The 19,893-nt window shown below is 41.3% G+C and overlaps 1 protein-coding gene across 5 annotated transcripts in view; it reads left to right on the forward strand.

Annotated features, from left to right (window-relative positions):
• Positions 1–19,893, forward strand: part of PLCB4 (phospholipase C beta 4) — a 428,120-nt gene that overhangs the window by 281,697 nt on the left and 126,530 nt on the right. For all 5 annotated transcript variants that reach the window (XM_049699214.1, XM_049699215.1, XM_033440307.2 and 2 more), the window contains 3 exons: positions 17,045–17,125; positions 17,932–17,991; positions 18,992–19,135. In XM_049699214.1, the coding sequence (XP_049555171.1) occupies positions 17,045–17,125; positions 17,932–17,991; positions 18,992–19,135 (285 nt within the window). The remainder of the gene's footprint in view (positions 1–17,044; positions 17,126–17,931; positions 17,992–18,991; positions 19,136–19,893) is intronic.

Consider the following 19,893-nt stretch of genomic DNA (forward strand, 5'->3'; position numbering starts at 1 on the left):
AAAACTCTATTCCCTGGAGGAATAGGAGCATCTCACCCATGAAATGGTGTCTGAGTCAGTCTCATGGAAAACTCTAATACTCGAGGTTCATGCTAGTCAAGGGTGTAGGAAGGACTTATTTGTGGGAAGATGAGACATGCATCCACTAGGAAGCTAGAGAAGGAAATCCGGGCGGGCGTTCAATTTACAAGGAGCTGGTGAAAACAAAATGAAGCAATACAACACAAAAAGAAAGTGTATAAATAATGAGTAAATCAAATATAAGGAGCTAGCTGAGGAGCTACTTAGGTCTCTGGAGTCTGACTGCTATGCTAAAGAATTTAGTTAAAATTCAGTGGCTAAAATGACAGTGCTTGTTTTTTTTTTTTTTTTAACATTTGGTTTTAATTGAAATGTAGTTGATTTACAATATCATGTTAGTTTCAGGTGGACAGTGCTAGTTTTTTATTGCTTTTTTTCTACCTGAGTGTAAATAGGAAAATGCACAATATCTGCTCCTTCAAATCTTGTCTATAGCTGCAGGGGAGCAGGAGGTCAGTGGCTGTGGTCAGGCATCCTTTAATTAGGGTTGACGAGTGCAGCCTTGTGGATCTCCAGCCTGATGGCGATGGGGCCCAGAGAACATCCTGGCTGCATTCTGTTTGGGATCACACTCTGTTCATGCGTGTGGCCTGGCCATTGAATTAATGGAGTTCATTCAAGTGTGAACAAATGAACAGTCAAATGAAATATACAGCATATTTTAAAGTGAATCATTTTGAAGTCCGTTCTCAAGTAAGAAAATGGCATTTCTTTAAACTCAGTTTCATGTGAATGAATTCCCTACTTCTAAAAATGATGATAAATGTTTTCGTTGTTACTGGTTTTGGTTCTTTTTAGGGAGGATGCTTTTCAGTCCTTATGTTCTCAGAGAGACAGCAGCAAGTGGTCTTGAAAAGCAGGGTTTTAGTTTCCTGCCCAGAAATTGAACCTGAGTAGCGTGGATGTAAACCAGGAATTCTAGCCACTAGTCCACCAGGGGCTAAAGGCTAAAAGCAAAGAGGCCCTGGCTCTTGCCCCATTTGAAAACAAGAATGTTTCAAGGAGGCAAAAACTGTAAAATCAGGTACAAAATTTATTATTATTAGCACGGCACAACCAGTGGGAGAGCACACAGGGAAGCTGTTTACGTAAGGCAGAAGCAAGGCAGAGATGCGCACCCAAAGAGAAAGGGTGTGGACATCCTCCCTAATGAGGAGTGCAGTAAAGAGGTGGTTAAATCATTTATATAGGGCAGTTTTTCCAGGTCGTTGTTTACCTTGGGCCAATTATCTCGTTTCTTTTCCACACCTCACCTGTCCTAGGACCCTCTCCAACATGCATGCATGTGTTTTTGCCAAGATGGATTCCAGCACAGAGGCCTGTGGGAGGTTTGAGATCACCTATTATGGGGTGGTGCCCCCTCCCTTTTGGCCCCAGAGGAGCCTTTCTACACATGTGCAGTCCAGGGAGTTCTCCTTGACCTCAGGGGTGGTCATCTTATCTCTTTATTCCAGCAGAGCTCAGCTCCTGCCATTAACTTTGTCCTTGGCGTGTCTAAGGAAAACAAAGCTCTAATTTTACTTCACTTGGTAAATACCAGCTGTCCAGCCAGGGCCCACCTCCCTCCTACCTCACTTGCAGTAGAAATAGCTGCCATTGTGAACCCTCGCCAGGTGCTCTACAAATGGCATCACTGTGTAAATGCTCTACAGACATTATTTCATCCAAGCCTCCTAAGAACCCTGTTGTTAGGTGGGTCTTTGTAGCCTCATTTTACAGATTACAAAATCAAGGCTTAATGTGGTTGAACACCTCACCTGAGGTAACATAACCGTTCACAGGCTGAGCTGAAAGATGCCATGCTAGCTAGCCTGCAGTGGTTCTCAAAGTGTGATCCTTGCGGCAGCCTTAGCTGCACATGCAGAACTTGTTAGAAGTGCCAAAACCAGGCTCCACCCCAGACCTACTGAATTGGGAATGGAAACTGCAGGTGGACTCCAACAGTCTTTGTTTTAAGAGCCCTCCAGGTGATCCTGATGCAGCTCGAATTTAAGAACCACTAGGCATAGGGCAAGGGAAGGAGTTTTAGACTTCCTTAGAAGGAAAAATAAATCCATTTAAAGTCCTTTACAACTAATCTCCCCAAACAGGCAATTCAGATAAACAGGGGAAGACTGTTCACTAAAAGAGACTTTTCCTTTTTCCAGAGGAGTTGAACCTATTAGACTTTATTGAGCTCTTCTAGGTGCCAGGCACAGTGCTAAGCACTTGACGTCAATCATCTCTTTAAACCCGCAGGTGGTTGCGAGGATTAAATGAGATTGTTTTCCACGTTATACAGGTGGGGAAAGAGAAGCTTAAATCAGTTAAGAAATTGCCTACTACCCAGCATGTATTCATGGACAGAGCCAGTCTCCAGAACTGATGTCTTGATGAAGAGAACATACAGGAATCACAGCTATCAGTACGATGACTTGACATCTTGGAATGGCTGCCATTTGCAAATGATGGGGTTCGGAATATGCCACCCCCAAATATGGCACCTTTAGTATATTGAGTATTTTAAGGTGAAGGAGTTTGAGAAAACAATAGAATCAGGAAGGTCACTCTGACCTTCCCATCTACTCCCCTCCTCTCTGAAACAGGTCATAAAACCCACATGTGAGAGGTATGCTTCCTACTCCTGGATGAAAGGGGGGTCCTTATCTTCTGAAGAAAAAGGGGCTCTGAGAAGAATCTGAACAAACAGGCCTTCCGAAGCCCCCCCTCCCAGTTTATTACACTTACCTCATACTCCTTGACTCTCATATTTCTCCACAACTGTCTACTTTTCCGCAAACCCAGCACAAAAATACTCAAGCTTAACTGTTTCTTCTAGTCCTCGTTTTCTTATAAGGGCTCCCAGGTCACCTAAAACTTACATTAAATACATTTATATGCTCTTCTCCTGCTGATCTGTTTTGTCAGTTTAATTTTCAGACCCAGCCGGGGACCCTAAGTAGGTCAAGGAAATCTTATTCCTTCCCTACACAAAGAAACATATTTTGGGGAACTATGTATGATTGAAAAAAAAAAAAACTACCTATTGAAAAAACACTTTCTGAAGTTCCTTAATGAAGGCTGTTTAACTCTTTTAGTCACCGATTTGCTTTATCTATTTAAGACCATAATTATTATATTACTATAGCCGGGCATTCTTAATTGGATTCTGCTAAAGAAATGAGGATGGGCAAAAAAAATATTTTTCATTTATTTGCCCCTAAGGGCAAATAACTGCCTCATAAGCAACCCTAAAAACGCTAATACCTCTACCTTAGACTCAGTGAAAATCAGCATTTAAGGATAGAAAAGTACTAAGCAGGACTTTCTTAGTCTTTACATTCTGGGGGGAGAAGACCCCACACAACTAGATAAAATGTACTATATGAAAGGAATATAATATATCCTTTCTTTACTTTTTTTTTTTTACATTTCCTTTTTTTAATGAAATCTTTTATTTACTTTTAATTTTTATTTACCTACTTATAACAATTTTTATTGAAGTATAGTTGATTTACAATGTGATGAACTTATTTTTTTAATTTAATTTTTATTTTCTATTGGAGTATAGTTGATTTACAATGCTGTGCTAGTTTCAGGTGTGCAGCTAAGTGATTCAGTTATACATATTTCCATTCTTTTTCAGATTCTTTTCCCATATAGGTTATTACAGAATATTGAATAGAGTCCCCTGTGCTATTACATTTTCTTTCAATCAGTAGAAATAGACATAACATATCCTCAGCAGGGAAACCTGTCTTTTAATACTGAATATTGATTCTGATAAATTAATAAGAAACACATGGTTTTTAAACTGCTTATTCTTAAAACCATAAATAGTAGGCAATTGCTCTGAAATCCTGCCTCATCAAAACATTTAATGAAGCGGATAGGCTGAGCCAGAATAGCTTCCCAGGAATGTAAGCCAACATACTCTTTCTACTGAAGAGTCACCCTGAGGACACTTTTGCTGCTGCCTCCAGTGCTCTCCTACTGTGGACTGTCTTCTTCCAAGTACCTAAAAGGGCAGGTGATTCTCTCAACTTTGGTGAGATGCAAAAAGGAGCCTAGTTTTTGGATGCTCAAGCAGAGCCAAGTTGCCAGGATATTGTTTGCAAATAAAGGGTTTGTACTAAGTGGTATTTAGGGTAAAATCTTTGCCAGAGAACTCTTTCTTGAAGAGTTTGAAGTACACATAGTTGGTTAAGGGCATGGATTTGGAGTTAAACAGAAATAGCTTCAACTTGGGCTTTGCTGCTCAAGAGATCTAACCATGAGCCAGTCTTAAACCCACTAGGCACTAAGCCACAGCTTCCTTGTCAGGAAAATGGGGGTGATAATACCTACCTCACAGAGACATGATGAGGAATAGGTAAGATGGATCTTTTTACAGTGTTAAGTTGGAATATACGCCTCTTCCACTTTAAACCTTCAGTGGCTTCCTACCTCATTCCAAATAATTTCCAGGGTCCTACTTGTCCCCTTACAAATCCCTTACAAAACCCATCACTTCATTGTCCCATTGATGTTCCCTGGAAGTATTAGACACAAACCTCAGGGCTTTTGCACTTGCAGCTTCTGCTCTGACTGCTCTTCTCCATGTATCATCAGTTCTCCTGGTTTACTTCCTCACTTCTTTCCAGTTTTCCTCAAAGTCACCTCATCTAAAGAGGCCTTCATCATCATCTTACTTAAAAAACGCATGTGCCCGTGCAAACACACACACACAGCCCTTACCCTTTAGATTTTTTTACCTTTGCATTTATCAATTCCTGATATATTATTTATTTGCTTGTTGTTCATTGTCAAAGTCACACATAGAATATAAACCAAGAGACAGATACATTGTTTTTGTTTACTGCTGTGTCCCCAGCAGGGAATTCATTCATCACCTCACAGATATTTAATAAGCATCTCTGATGATCCAGCAATTCCTTGGTTACATATCTGGGACTCAAATTGATTGTTATTTAAATGGTTCCTAATTTGTAAAGACTTTTAAGGGTCCTAAGAAACTGGAACTGGAGCTCCTTTAGGGTGGTCTAGAGAAGGGTTAGCAAGAGATCCCATCTGTGGCAGCCGTGGAGCTGTGCCATTTACATCTCCCTCCAAGACAAAACTCACTAGGAGTGGAGTCAGTGGGATGGCCTCCGCTGCAGCATCCTCACCCCTGCGACGTTCAGCCGAGGCTCCCAGCCAATGAGTGACATGGCAGAGACTGGAGCCGGCCCTTTCCTGCCCCAGGTGAGGCTCCTCTGGTGGGTGGTTGTTGCTCTGGGGCTCCCATCCACCTGGCGGAGACGCTCTCACAGCTGCCCTGCAGTCTGAGACCCTTCCTACCTGCTCATCCTTCCTCCCTCCTCTGCTTTCACAGTCATTAGTCCTGCCAGTGTGGTTTGAAGGCTCTCCCTGCCTACTCCTGTTTCTTCTCCCCTTTCTCTTTCATACGCATTTCCCGTAATCAATCAATCAATTCCCCGTAATCAATCAAGTTCATCTTGGTGTCTGTTCCTAGATGACCCAACTCATGCAACAGCCCTTCTGTCAGGGTAGAAGAGTCATGTACTAAACCTTTGGACTGCAATTTTCTGAAGCCAAGTCTGTGCTCAGAATTCTCTAGGTTGGTAGCAGTGGTCCTCCATGTGCATGTGCCAGTGATTTCTGCACCTCTTTTAGACACAATAAAAAGTGATAGAACCAGGATTGGTCCTTAGAGCCAGTGGGGACTGTGTATCTTTGAAGCCTAAACATAAGCTATTTCAGAAGATAAAAGTGGAAAGGGAGCGACAGAAAAAATGCATTTTTACAAGCTGGACTATTTAAGTGGGCAATGCCGATATTCAAAGGGAAATTCCGTGAAAGTTATTTGAGATTCCTTTCCTTTCAGTTACTCTATTCAACACGGACTGTCATCTCCATTTGGCCATAGTTCAAACTGTTATTTCTTTGATCAGCCTCTTCAGATGTATGTCTTCTGTGTTGCTATATGTATAATCCCTGGCTCGTTGTAATTTATTATTCTGGAACTGAATGTGTTTTTATTAGAAGTGGTTTACTGAAAAGAAGGATTTACTAGCTTATGATCCTGTTTCAAGCACTTATGCAAAGCACATCTTCTGATGTTCTTAGAATATTTTGGAGGGGGAGGATGTTAAAGAAAACATTATTCATGACACTTGTTAAAAATAAGACAGACTGTGTTCAGGAGACTACTACAATGGGGGTTTTGCAGAAGGGGAGAGAATTTGAACTCAGCTTTGAATACAATAAGGAAGAAAAGATTTATAGCCAAGGAGCAGGTTGGGGGGTGGGTCAGTGGATGGAGAATTACTAAGAGGAAACATCAGGGGTAAGGAGAGATTTGGGCTAAACCACCCTAATAGGATTCCTGCTGAAGGCAAGCCAGGGTGATCAGACATCACCTGGGAGATGGTGGAGGTTGAAGAACCAGATCAGATACTAAGGGTGATCAGATACTGAGGGTGGAGGATTCTAGCTAAATCAAGTTATTAGCAGGATTCTTGCTAACACTGGGCAATGCAAAGACAGACACAGAAGTCCAAAAGTCAAGGCCTATTTGGGAATAAGATTCAGAGGAGCCTGACTAAAGTTGGCTCAAGGAGAGAATCTTTGGGGTGGGATGTGTGTGTGGCGGTGGTGGTGACATATGTTTTTAATGTTTGTTGTAAATGTTTGTTGCAAAAAACATTTCTTTTCCTCCCTGGCTCTGAGTAAGCTGGTCTTCTTTCATTTTTCTCATTTTAGTTGCTACAGCAACTGTTTTGACTAACATGACAGTTTTCCTGCCCAAGAAAGTTACTTTCTTGGGTGACCACCCACTCCATCGAAAGGCATGTTTTGTTGACTTTCTTCTTCTTTTTGCACTCTGAGAGGTAATTGCCGAATATCTTAGGAATAATTTCTTCAAGTGTTGTCTGGCAAGAATCAGGGAGCCTGTCTCAGTGCCCTGCTACAAGACAAGAGCCCTCGCAGAGTCTAAGTGTTCATACTTGGCCTCAAAATGCCCACAACAGAGATGCTTCTGGGAGAGGGAAGGACAAAGAGAGACAGATACAGAGTTTGACATCTCAAACTGGCAGACCTTAAAAGTTAAGACCCAAAGATTCAACATCTCTATCTGGAAGTAAAAGAGAAAATGGAGATTCCTAAATATTGAGGACCGTAAAGTGAGCAGACAGAAATACAGAGTTTGACTCTTTCAGGTGGATCATTTGAGCAATTCCTTCTTCTTCCCAAATTCAGATCCTAATCGAGCTGATCAGCTTCTCACAGAGCCAAGGATATGTCAGAGCCCTTGTTAATAACAAACACCATCAGGCCCAGTTTCAGTTTCTTTTTATTTTGCGGTACGCGGGCCTCTCACCGTTGTGGCCTCTCCCGTTGCGGAGCACAGGCTCCGGAAGCACAGGCTCAGCGGCCATGGCTCACGGGCCCAGCCGCTCCGCGGCATGTGGGATCTTCCCGGACCGGGTCACGAACCCGTGTCCCCTGCGTTGGCAGGCGGACTCTCAACCACTGCGCCACCAGGGAAGCCCCCAGTTTTTTTTTAAAAGATGACGTAAGTCAGAAAAGGTGCTGTCCCTTCCTCTTGCTCGTTTTCAGCAGCCTTCGTCGACTCTCCCGAGCCAGGTCACTTTGAAAGTTGATGATGTTCTTCATTTCTGAGGTCAGAATAAAATGAAATGAATGGATTAAATCCTTCTACTTGTTATCAGAATAAGCGTTCGCTGTATTTCACGATCATTGCTGAAATCAGCTCTCTAAATGCTCACGGTTGGCTACTGAGAAGGAGAACTTTTCATTTCTGCTTCTGTGGAATTGAGAACCCAAGATAGATAGTAGGTCCAGCACCTGTAAAACTTGCTTAACAATCTCTTGATCGCCCCTCACTATCTGAGAGCGAAATCAAGAAGGTGCAAGGCAGGGGCTCCCAACCCAGGGACGGTCTCCTCTGGTCACTACTCCCCGACACGCCCTTGAAGAAGGAAGGACTAAAACTTCCTTCTGATGGCTTGCCCTCTGTGCCTGATGTGGACTGAGGCTGGCTGGGGCACAGAAGAAAGCCTGACCTCTCTGTGCAGAAACCACACTTTAGCGAGTCTAGCTCCACAGTCATTTACAAGCTCTGGGTTATCCTCACGTGTAGACCTCCCGATCTGCATTCTGGATCAGTGGAAATAAGCGCGCACGGTACCACTGCTCATCGTGAAGACCCACGTGGCAGAGATGCTCTCCCCACCATGATGTACCGATAGATATAATCCTGCCACATATTATCTGTGTCCTCTGGGGAGACTTGCTAACCTCAGAGAGAATCTGTAAGGTAGGGGAGGCGGCAGTTACCACGTTTGTTTCTTGGATGATTCATCATACACAATACTAGCAACATGAGTCACAGTCACGGTCACTGTGTTCTTATATTGATAATCAGTAATAATGTAATGGGTGCAGATTATGCATCAAGCCCTGCAGTGCCCACAGGTGGCCTGTAAGATGTGTTATTGTTCATGCTGCCATCCCTGCTTTTGGAGATGAAGAGACAAAGCTCATATAAGCCTGTAAGTGTCCAGCCACGTTTAGATCAGGTCTGTTGGACCCTAAAACCAATGTAACATGCCCAGTAGTTTCAGGTGTTCATGAAATGGGCTTCGTGCTTATTTACACATGTTTCTTCCACATCCCAAAGTCAGCTGTAGTATAGAAGTAGGTGCCACTAGATAAAATGCATTAGGGATTTAAGTTGAAGACAGAAAAAAAAATGGGAAAGTACATCAAATTAGGGGTAAAATTAACAGGCAGCCACTCTATGGGCAGCAAAAATGTCCCATAAAATTGAAAGAAGTGAGCTGCAGATTTGCTACTTTTGATCATGGTAGCCAGAGTAATGCAGGAAAGAAAAACAGTTATGGGATTCAAACTGTCTGTCAGATTACAAGGAACGCAACAGATTAGGAAAAATAACTTTTCTTTATACCAGGATCCAAGAAAAAATTCTGATAGCTTTCTACAACAACCGGTAATAAATACAGTCTGTACAGTTCATGGAGTTCACAAGAGAATCCTTAAAAATGATGTAACTAGAACTGAAACATTTCCCAAGCCCTTCTGATCTGAGTGATGGTTACTGGCCTTCAGTGCCAAGGAGAACAGCAAAGCCTCCTTCAGATGTGATGCTGAGCAGTTCCCTGGGCCCACTCCCTGACAATGTCTCTTTCTCACTTACAGGTCTCAAAGCAGGTGTGATGCAAATGCCTGCTTCGGTGTAGCCATCCATCTCAGCTCTGCCCCACCAGCTACATGACACAGGGCAAGACGCTTCATTTCCATACCTCAATGGCCTCCTCCTCTGTAAAATGGGAATAATAATAGTACCTCCGTCACGGGAAGTTGGGCGATTAATAAGTTAATGTGTACAAAGCTCAGACCATTGCCTGGTGCTCAGTTAGCATTGTTTTGGTGGTAGTGGTTTATAATGTTATTTATATTTGGTTAGACCCTTCGTGGCCTTTCTCTAACTCAGACTTCACTTGTCCCTCTTCAGCCTTAACAAAGCCCTTTCTCTTCCTCCAGTGTTGATCAAACCATGTTTACCCAAAGGTGGAGCCTCCAAGGCAGTGTTCATTCACTGACAACCCAAACACCCACTGATTTTAGGCAGAGTGGGACCTGCTCGGCAAGGTTGACAGGGTAGAACAGACACAGGCTTTGGAATCAGAGAAACCAGTTTGAATCGCAGGTCTGTTATTTATCCACTGTAGCTTTAAAGAATTGACTATCCTTCAAACATTTTTCCCCTTATTTCTAAATACTGCATGTCTGATAAGGTAACCACTAATCATACCTGGCTGTTTAAACGAAAATGAAAAGCTCAGGGCCCCTGTCACACTAGCTACATTTCAAGGGCTTCATAGCCCCACATAACCTTCATGGCCTCCACGTTGGGCTGTGTTCATCTGGCACGTTTGCATCATCACAGAAAATCTGTTGAAGAGTGTTGGATAGTAGCCGTGAATTACACAGTAGTTTTCTCCTAACTATTACCAGTTATTTGGCATTGACCTCGTCCCAGGCACTTGGGCTTTCTCAACTTTGAGAGCCATGTGAAGTTGGTATCAGTTTTCTCAAGTTACAGGTGAGAAAAGTGAAGCTTGGAGAGATGAAATGGCACCAGTGCAAGATTCTCTGGCAGATGCCTGGTGCGGAGGCTGACAGTCAAACCCAGGAAGGATAAGCTACAAGGTCTGGGCCCCAGTGCCCCTCCTAGGGGTTCACTTTCTCAGAAATCAGGAGTCTCATGATGGAATGTGGAAGTCCTCACTCATTTCACTCCTTCTATATTCTAATCTACCCATCCCATCACAAGCACAAAAGAGGCCCAGAACAGCTAATGTTTAATTGAAATAATGTGAAGTTAACATGTATATTAACCAGCCCCAAATCACTATCCCTTCCCAGTAGTGAGACTTGACTATTCCCTGTTTGATGATGCAGACCCCACAGTAGAAAAATATAGTCATTCACAGTTAACTTAAGTAGTAATTGTGGGTGAGAGAGCAGGAGAGGGAAAGGTAAGAAATAACCACAAATCACAGTTAGAATAAAATCAACCACCTGTTATTGCCTGTTATCTAGAAATCCCACCCAAATACTTTCCTCCTATTTAGAGTATTTGGCCTGCTGAGATTTCTACCACTCCATATGCAAAGAAATGGTATGAAATGTCGTTTAACCAAATCACTTATAAAATTGAAATAAAGGAAAAATATTTTTAATCTAAATCATTTTGAAAGTAACTTGAATCTTTGAAAGATAAATTGTGATATTGAATGATGTTGAAATAGCAAGTGTTAGGGGAAAAATACACTAGAGATAATGCTGAGACCACAGCTTTTAAATATACTCTATCCGTGATGAAATGGGGGCAACATCTCTGGAAGCCCCTAGGGGCAAAAACCCCTCAGAACAGGGATCCTTGAGGCAGGAACAGCTTCTAACTGTAGTGATTCCAGCAAAAGTGGTGCTTCTTGCTTCTTCCAAACAGAATGCCCTCCGATTACCAGCTTGTCCGCTTTCACAGGAGTTCCTGTTCCTTTCACACTGTCTCTCCCAATGGCCAAAGGAAAGAGCTGGTTTGGGCTGGATGTGTTAACTACTCCTTGAGCTCTAAAGCGTGACTAATGAGTTTTAACCAAGTCCTATGAGAATTGAAATTCTGAGCCCCCTGGAAGAAGTTACATTATGGTTTGCATCCTTACCAGAGGATCCCACTACCATCTGTTAATTGCAAACAAACAGATTTGTGAAGGAGCAAGGGCCCAGCTTCCTTTGACATCTCCCCTGCCACGCTCAAGTCTGGAGGAAGATTTTCCTGACAAGGGAACTGGGGATATTATAGCCTCAGTGTGGTCACGAGGCCACAGTCCAAGTTCTGGTCAGTAGGTACCTGTGTGAAATTTAAAACTGCTATTAGGGGAAAAGAATAGAGAATGTGTGGGAGGTGCAGAGAAATCTAAATAGGTTGGGTTTCAGTTCCTTTCAGCTGATTGTCACATACCCCTCAGGTCTGTTCTCTGATTTTCACGGGTAGTTTGAGTCCACTTGGTCTGAGAATTTTCCGGTCGCAGTCGACAAGTTTATCGTGGGCCTTGTTGGAAACCTTGTCATTAGCATCTATCACAGCTCCTTACAGGTCTCACTGGAGAATTTCTGTTCTGGCAGCTGATTCTCCTAACATCTGATGTTTTTTATCTATGAACTAAATGGACACCTGGTAAATGATATTTTTTCCCCTTTTGCTTTTGTTGCTAGGGAGCCCAGTGCCAAATAGGCACCTAATTCTCATTGTGTGGGACCTTTTAACAAGTATTTCTAAAAGCTCTTCTACTCTGTCCTTATTTTGCAAGTTTGCCTTTTCTTCTCCTTCCTTAGAGTTCTTATCCCATTTTGCAAAGGAACTCTTTGCAGGGGCCACACCCAACCTCTAAGATGAGCTTGTATGACTTAGAAAAAGGTGCTGCTTCCTCTAGGCAGACAGCCTCAGGGTGGTGCCCTGGTATCTGTATGTCTGTCGGTGGCAGCCCTCCAGGGACTGACCCTGATGGGCTCTGGGCCTGGTGCAGCCCCCTCAACTTGAGTAGCTTCTTGTTTATGTTTTATATATTGGCCTACTGTGATATATTTCATTTGAAAAAAAAGTCTTTTCTTATTTTTTAAACCATGAATTTAGTTTCGGTGTGCCTTTGATGTGCTAGGTGCTTGGAACACAAACGTGAACAAGAAAGTTTCAAGGACTCTGCCCTCACAGAGGTTATATTCTGATGTGGGAGCCAGGCAATAAATCAATAAATAGTGAAATAATTGCAGACTGTGTTTTGTTGCAAGCAAGGAAATAATCAGGATACTGTAATAGAAAATAAAAATAGAAAATAAAGTATTAGGGAGGTAAGGGAAAACCTCTCTGAAGAGGGGATAATTAAGACAAGACCTGTAGGATGAAGAGGAGCTAAGGACAGTAGGAAGAGTCTTCTGGGCAGGCGGAACAGCAAGTGCAAAGACCCTGAGGCTAGAAGAATTTAAGAAGTTCAAGGAAAAGAGTCCTGATGGTTGTAATGAACAAGAGGGAACACAAAGGCAGAAAGTGGTGTGAGATCAGGTCTCTAGGACCCAGATTAATGCAGGACCTTTTAGGCCATGCTAGGAGTTGGGATTTTATCCTAAATATGATGGAGAACTATTAAAAGTCAGTGACTTTAGTGAACTGATTAAAAGTTTGGAGAATCAATATGGCTGCTGTGGAAAGAAAGAGTAGAAGTGGGAAGATCAGTCCATGGGAGATGCTAGGAGTTGGGATTTTATCCTAAATATGCTAGGCATTGGGATTTTATCCTAAATATGATGGGGATCTACTAAATGATTTTAATGAACTTATTAAAACTTTGGAGAATCAACATGGCTGCTGTGGAAAGAAAGAGTAGAAGTGGGAAGATCAGTCCATGGGAGAGATGGTGATGCTTTGGACCAAGGTGGTGGTAGTAGAGATGGAGCAAAATGGATATATATGAAAAATGCTATGAAAATGAAATCAAGAATAGAAAGTCAAGGATGACTCTTAGGGGAATTCCCTGGCGGTCCAGTGGTTAGGACTCTGTGCTCTCACTGCCGAGGACCAAGGCTCAATCCCTGGTCAGGGAACTAAGATCCTGCCAGCCAAGCAGTGTGGCCAAAAAGAAAAAAAAGAAAAAAAAGGATGACTCTCAGTTTCAGTAAATGGATAGATACTAGTGACATTTATTGAGCCCAGAATGTCTTGTGATGGAGAGACTTAGAGAGATAAGGGTGAGGAGTAAAGAATTCAGCTATGGATATGTTAGTTTTGAGACATCTGTGTGGAGATGTCAAGTAGAGAGTTAGATGTCTGAATTGGGAACTCAGAGAAGACTGGGCTCCTGTTATAAATTTGGGAGTCATCAAGAAATAGATGGTATTAAAGCCCTGGGGTTAAAGGAGGTCTAGGAACGTAGTGGAAATGAGAATTCCCAGAGCCAATTCCTGTGGAACATGTAGAAGTTGGATGTAGAAGGAAAAGAACTTAAAGGAACAGAACACAGTCAGAATATCAACATTCCAGAGTTTCCAAAAGGAGGGAATAGTCAGCCACTCAGAGATCAAATCAAAGGAGAAAAGGAATGCGCGCACTGCATTTGGCAGCATGAACGTAAGTCATGGTGGACCTGGCAGAGAAATGTTAGCAAGTGATAGAAACAGAGGGCAGATGGAATTGGTCAGAGATGGTAGGGAAGGGAGATAGTAGAGACAATGGCTAGAGAAAGACTCTTCAAGATATTATGCCCTGAAAGGGGATGAGAGACGAGGGAGTAAATGAAGGAGGAAGTGTTGATGGCTAGAACATATTTGTTTGCTGATCAGAATGATCTAATAGAGAAAAAAATTGAGTATTGGGTGGTGATAAACAGAAGACTGAAATCCTTGTGTAGGTGAAAGAGGATGGAACCTGGAAGAAGATTGAATCTGGAGCAGAAATGGGGGTATTGACCTTTGATGGGAGAAAGTGTGCTTTATTAGGAGTAAAGATGGAGAAAGTTCTCATCTGAAGAGTTTCCTTTAATCAGTGAAGCCCAGTAATTGGCTGGGAGTAAAGAGGTATGAGAAGAAGCAATGAGATAGGCCTTTCAAAGAGTGGGGAACCTTTTAAGAAAGAATTACAAGGTTGAAAGTCATGTTGACTGTCCTTTTGAAGCTGATAATCTTGAATTTAAACCAAAGCCAGACAGTCCAGTTTTGTGGTTTTCTTTCATCAAGTTCAGCAATAAAAAAATGGACAGGGGGGACTTAGTTTTTTGGCCAAGAAAACAGAAAATGAGACATAGGAGTTGAGGGTGTCTGTGAGGGAGTGATTGTAATATTGGACCATGGAAATAAGCTAGACAAGGATGGAAGTAAAAGGAGGAGAAGTCTGGTGGTTAGTGAGAGATTGGCAGGGTTAATGAAGAGGAAGTTGCAAGAAGTCAAATTAATACAGAAGAGTGAGGACTGTAGAGCTAGGGGCTAAAAAACATCAGGTGGAAGGGTCCAAGAGTGGGATGTTTAGGAATCCAAATTTCCAGATGGCGATGGTAAGGTCTGAGGGTACTAAGTAATTGAGAGAGGAAGAAAGAAAAAACTCCTTGCAGTTAAGAAGGCCAAGGAACTGAAAGTTCCACATCAAAATAAGCTGGAAAATCATTCTTATTTATCATGTATATTTCCTGGATAATCTCAAATCCTTATTTGGAATTGGATAGGGTGCACATAAGTAAATAATAATGAGAGTAGCTGATTCATTGTGGATCTACTCTGTAAATGCCACTTTAGGTCATACTTCTGAACACTGAAATTCTTTATTACCATTAGGATATTACTTGGGAAATATTCTAAAATGTGTTCATTCTCATAGTTTAATTAATTGATTATTCTCATTTCTCAGTCAGTAATGATATAAGACATTTTCGTTCAAGTTCAATACCTTTTTGTATGACATACAACACCTTTCTTATCTAGCCTTATTTATGTGTCTAGTCTCATCTCCTACCATCCCCTTAAGATGTTCTAACCACACCAGCTCCTCAGAAGTCCCCACTGGCAGGTCAAGCCTACATGCCTGCCATGCTGCTTCACCTGGATAACTTCTGCTCATCCTCTAAGACCCATCTGAAATGTCAACTTCTGGGTCAAGCCTTTTCTAAAAAGTTGAACCATCTAAAAGTGTATTTTTGTGGGTCAAAGATATCACATATTGGCAATTTCATGTTGTTCATAATTTGCTACCAAAAATATAAAACTGAACTACACATGAGGGATGGTAGCTACCACTTGCTGAACTGTAACTATGTGATTCACATTCATGGTAAAAATGTAAAGGTACTTTAAATTTATCATCTCATTTCATTCCCTAAAAGGTAGGTATAAATACTTCCTTTTGTTAGATAAGGATTCTAAGACTTAAAAAGGGTCTTTGCAAGAGAAGGTAAATAATAAGTGGCAGAACTGGGTTTTGATTCCAAAAGCAAAGGTCACATTATGCCCCTTCCTTCGTCTTACTCATCTCTGTGACTACAGTGCTAAGCACGAGCCTGGTACAGAGTTGAAATACCTATGATAATTCTTCACCTGTTTGAAAACTACCCAAACAAATTTAAAAGGGCTTTGTTCAGGGCCCCTGGTACTCTAAATTCTGACACGTTAAGGTGGCCAAGTCTCTTGACATTGGGTTTACCTTGATGAATGTTGCTGCTTCCTTGGAATTTGGAAAGATATGTTTTGGTGGGTGAAGCTGAGAGTCTGGACTACAGTTAAAATCTTGAATCCAGTAATTGCTCTTTGTTTGAAGTCACACCCTGCTCCTGTTTGCCAGGCAGGTTCTCTATAGCAGTGTTGTAATTATCTAGGAGGACAAGTTCTTTAGATCAGGAGAAGAACAAGTGGATTTGTTGACACGTGGGTGCCAAGTCTTGATGTAATGCAAATGGAGGGCAGAAGGTATCTGGATTCATTCCCTGAATGCCCTTTTGCTTCCATTGACATAGAACTTTCCTGGTGTTCTTAAGAAAAGTGTTGCTTTCTTGCTAAAATAAAGACCAGGAATCCTTTGGCAAATACAACTTAGCTGCTCTGGGTCCCTTGCATTTGGCTAACATTCCATCTTTATTTGAATTTTGATTCTGTAGTTTTCAACAGAGTTCCTGATGTCCACAGCAGTGGTTCTCAGACTTTAGTGAGCATTAGGCTCACCTGGAGGGCTTTTTGGAACACAGATTTCTGGTTCCCACCCCAGAGATTCTGATTCAGTCTATCTGGCCTGGAGCCCTAGATTCTGCCAATTCAATCAGTCTCCCAGGTGAGATTGAAACTGCTGGTCCCAGGACTACACTTTGAGTAGCTTAAAATCTTGCTTAAGTTCTGGTTTATGGGACACCAAGGGAGGTTGAATATAAAAGCAAAAAGCTCAGGAATTATCTGAATGCTGAATTGTATAGACAAAAAAAAAAAAAAAAAATCAGTGACTTAAAAAATTATCTCCTGATTTCTGACATTTTGTTAGAAACCAGCAACAATTCCTCTTGTGTGGAGGGATACTAGTTGGCTGGAACTTGGGAGTCCTTCTTCCTTCCAGGAGCTCTTTTCCAAGATCTTAGAGCAAATTTCTCCTCTGTGACCTTCAGAACATTAGTGTGTTTTGTTCTTAAAACTACCCTAAAAGAAGATGCTGTATAAAATTGATCAGTCTTTCAATGCAAAAATGAATGCAAGAAATTTTCAAAATGAAAACATTATATAATATAATAAGAAATGTGGTCATTAGATTCAGGATGCATTTTTCTTTTGTTTAGAGACTAAAAGATATTTGCATTTTTATTAGATTCAAAATGGTGTGAGTCATGCAGATCAACACATTTCTTTTTCACAGGAATCCTTTGTGTTTGAACCCAACTGCCTCTTCAAAGTGGATGAATTTGGCTTCTTTCTGACCTGGAGAAGTGAAGGCAAGGTATGGCTCAGAAAGAGCAAGCTGTTCCTTCTTGCTCTCAGGGTGAAGGCATTTCATTTTTCAACAAGTGATGGAGTGCCTCTTGAGGGCATGGACCCTATGCTTATTCATTCGTTCAAGACTTTTCAAAATGTGTGCTAGGAGTTAGGGATACATTGATGGTCAAGGATGTGATCCTCATAGATTCCAGCCTAGGATCAAAGTCGCACATCCAAAAAAAAAGAAAAAAGTTACAAGTCATTGAGAATTGTGAAAGAGAAGTTCAGGTTGTTACAAGAGCTTAAACAGGCAAGTCTGATTTAAGTCTTGGGAGTTAGAAAGGTTTCCCAGAAGAGAGATGTTCAAGCTGAAGTCTCAGGGGTGCATTTAAGGGCATTTTCATCGGTTATACCCCAGGACTTAACACACGGCACAATGACACATTTCATGAACCTTTGGGTAAAATTTACAAAAAGTAGAATCAGAGTTATATAAAAGCTAGCATAGTCCCACTTACTATTTCATGTACACACATATATTTAATAATATACATACAGTATTAATGTTATTACATGTATAAAAGTAACATTTTATAAACATTTAATAAATAATTATTCAAAGTTGCATTCATACATATATTTGAAATGGAATGTTTGAGGCCTTGACTTTCTGACTGTTGGAAATTATTATTATTATTTGTTTTTAATTCCGCTTCTGCCTTACTCTAGTCAGCATTGTCTTCATCATCGCAAACATTTGTCACCTTGTCTGTGCCATAGGTCTGGCAGAATTTAGGCTCACTGCTATGCTAAATTCTCTCTTTGCAGGAAGGACAAGTTCTAGAATGTTCTCTCATCAACAGTGTTCGACTGGGAGCCACACCAAAGGTACCTGTGATTGGTGTTTGCTGGTCTTCTAAACACAGAATGCTGTTTAACCCATTACTGCCCCACAATCATCAGCTGGGAATGAAGGACAAACACAGTTTAGAAATCTCATCATTAGCTCACCTTGAAGGCTCAGTTTGCCTCTGAGAGAAAAAAGAAGGAAAGAGCGCATAAATCAGCCTTCTTCACAGTGATTGGTTTGAATAAGAAGCTGTTTGCATAGTGGTGCTAGGAATTTAAAAGATGTTTTTTCCTAGAATATTCTAGCACAGTATTTATCCCCTTTTCCATAATAGCCCTGCAAGTTTTTAAATGTTCAAAACGAAATTATGTTCCTCACTCTGTTTTTTATTCTTTAGTGACCCTCTTTTATGTTAGTTACAATCTCTGGGTAACCATGTTGGCATTTCCCCCTGAGTTCTTGTGGAGGACAAAACCACTGTTTTTTTTGCTAATTAGGGTAAACTTACACAGTTTTCATTCCAGATGAGGATGCCAGGGCTCCTAGAGGTGCACACACTCACTCTTTGTGTCCAGACTATTTGAAAGACTTAATCTCATTTTTGAGTAACTTGTGGTTGCTGGTTTGTGGCAATGCCCTGCATATTTGCCTGAATCCTCAGTGACTGTTCTCTGTGAGAGAGCCCTTTGACCTTTGTGGACGCGAGCAGGTCCCAGTCAGAGCCTTTCTGTCCTGTTGCCATAGTCCGGGTCCTCCGATAACTACAACCAGAAATCGAAAGAAAGACCCTCCCTCCCAGTCTTCTAAACCAATAATTTTATAATACTTTTCTTACCAAATGAGTCTCAGTCATGTGTAGTGTTAAAGATTTTACCTCCAGGAGTTTTAGAATAATGCCAGATATCTGGGCATTTTTAGATAGAAAAAAAAAAAATTGCCCTAATATATGTTTTTTACATCAAACATAGTTTCTTTTTACCATCTTTCTGCCATGCTCTGTGATCTAATGTATTTTTTCCTATTTGTCTACCTCAATAGGATCCCAAAATTTTGGCTGCTCTTGAAGCTATTGGAAAATCAGAAAATGACCTGGAAGGGCGGGTAGTTTGTGTCTGCAGTGGTACAGATCTGGTGAACATCAGTTTCACGTACATGGTGGCTGAAAATTCAGAAGTAACTAAGGTATCCTCTGTGAAACAGCCTCCTTCCCTCCCCCCCTAATATGTGGTGCACATAATTTTGCATGTATAATTGTAATAGATATTTTAAATTGTAAAATAATTTAATTTAAATTTTAAAAAAATGATTCCATTGCCTTGCTGTAACGTTGGTCTAGAAAATTCAGCAAGCACAATACCCTTTTAGCACGTCCCTCACGTATGCCAAGAGCCCGAACACCTACTGTGTTATGTTGTAGGAGCCTCTCACACTGGAATGTACACAGGAATCACCTGGGATTTTGTAAAAATGCAGATTCGGATTCAGTAGGTCTGAGGTGAGGACAAATCCTCCCTTTCTAACAAGCTCCCAGTTGATGCTGATGTTGCTGGTCTGAGAACCACACTTTGAGTAGCAGCACTGCCCAGTAGAAAAATAATGCAAGCCACAGATGTAGTTTAAATCTTTCTAGTAGCCACAGGTTGAATTAATTTCAGTATTTTAGATTCCACATATAAGCGATATCATATGATATTTGTCTTTCTCTGTCTGGTTTACTTCACTTTGTATGATAATCTCTAGGTTCATCCATGTTGCTGCAAATGGCATGATTTCATTCTTTTTATGGCTGAGTAGTATTCCATTGTATATATCTACCACATCTTCTTTATCAATTCATCTGTCGATGGACATTTAGATTGTTTCCATGTCTTGGCTATTGTAAACAGCGCTGCTATGAGCATAGGGGTGCATGTATCTTTTCGAATTCCAATATATCATAT

Source organism: Orcinus orca, chromosome 16 (genome assembly GCF_937001465.1).
Source record: "Orcinus orca chromosome 16, mOrcOrc1.1, whole genome shotgun sequence".
NCBI classification, from domain to species: Eukaryota; Metazoa; Chordata; class Mammalia; order Artiodactyla; family Delphinidae; genus Orcinus; species Orcinus orca.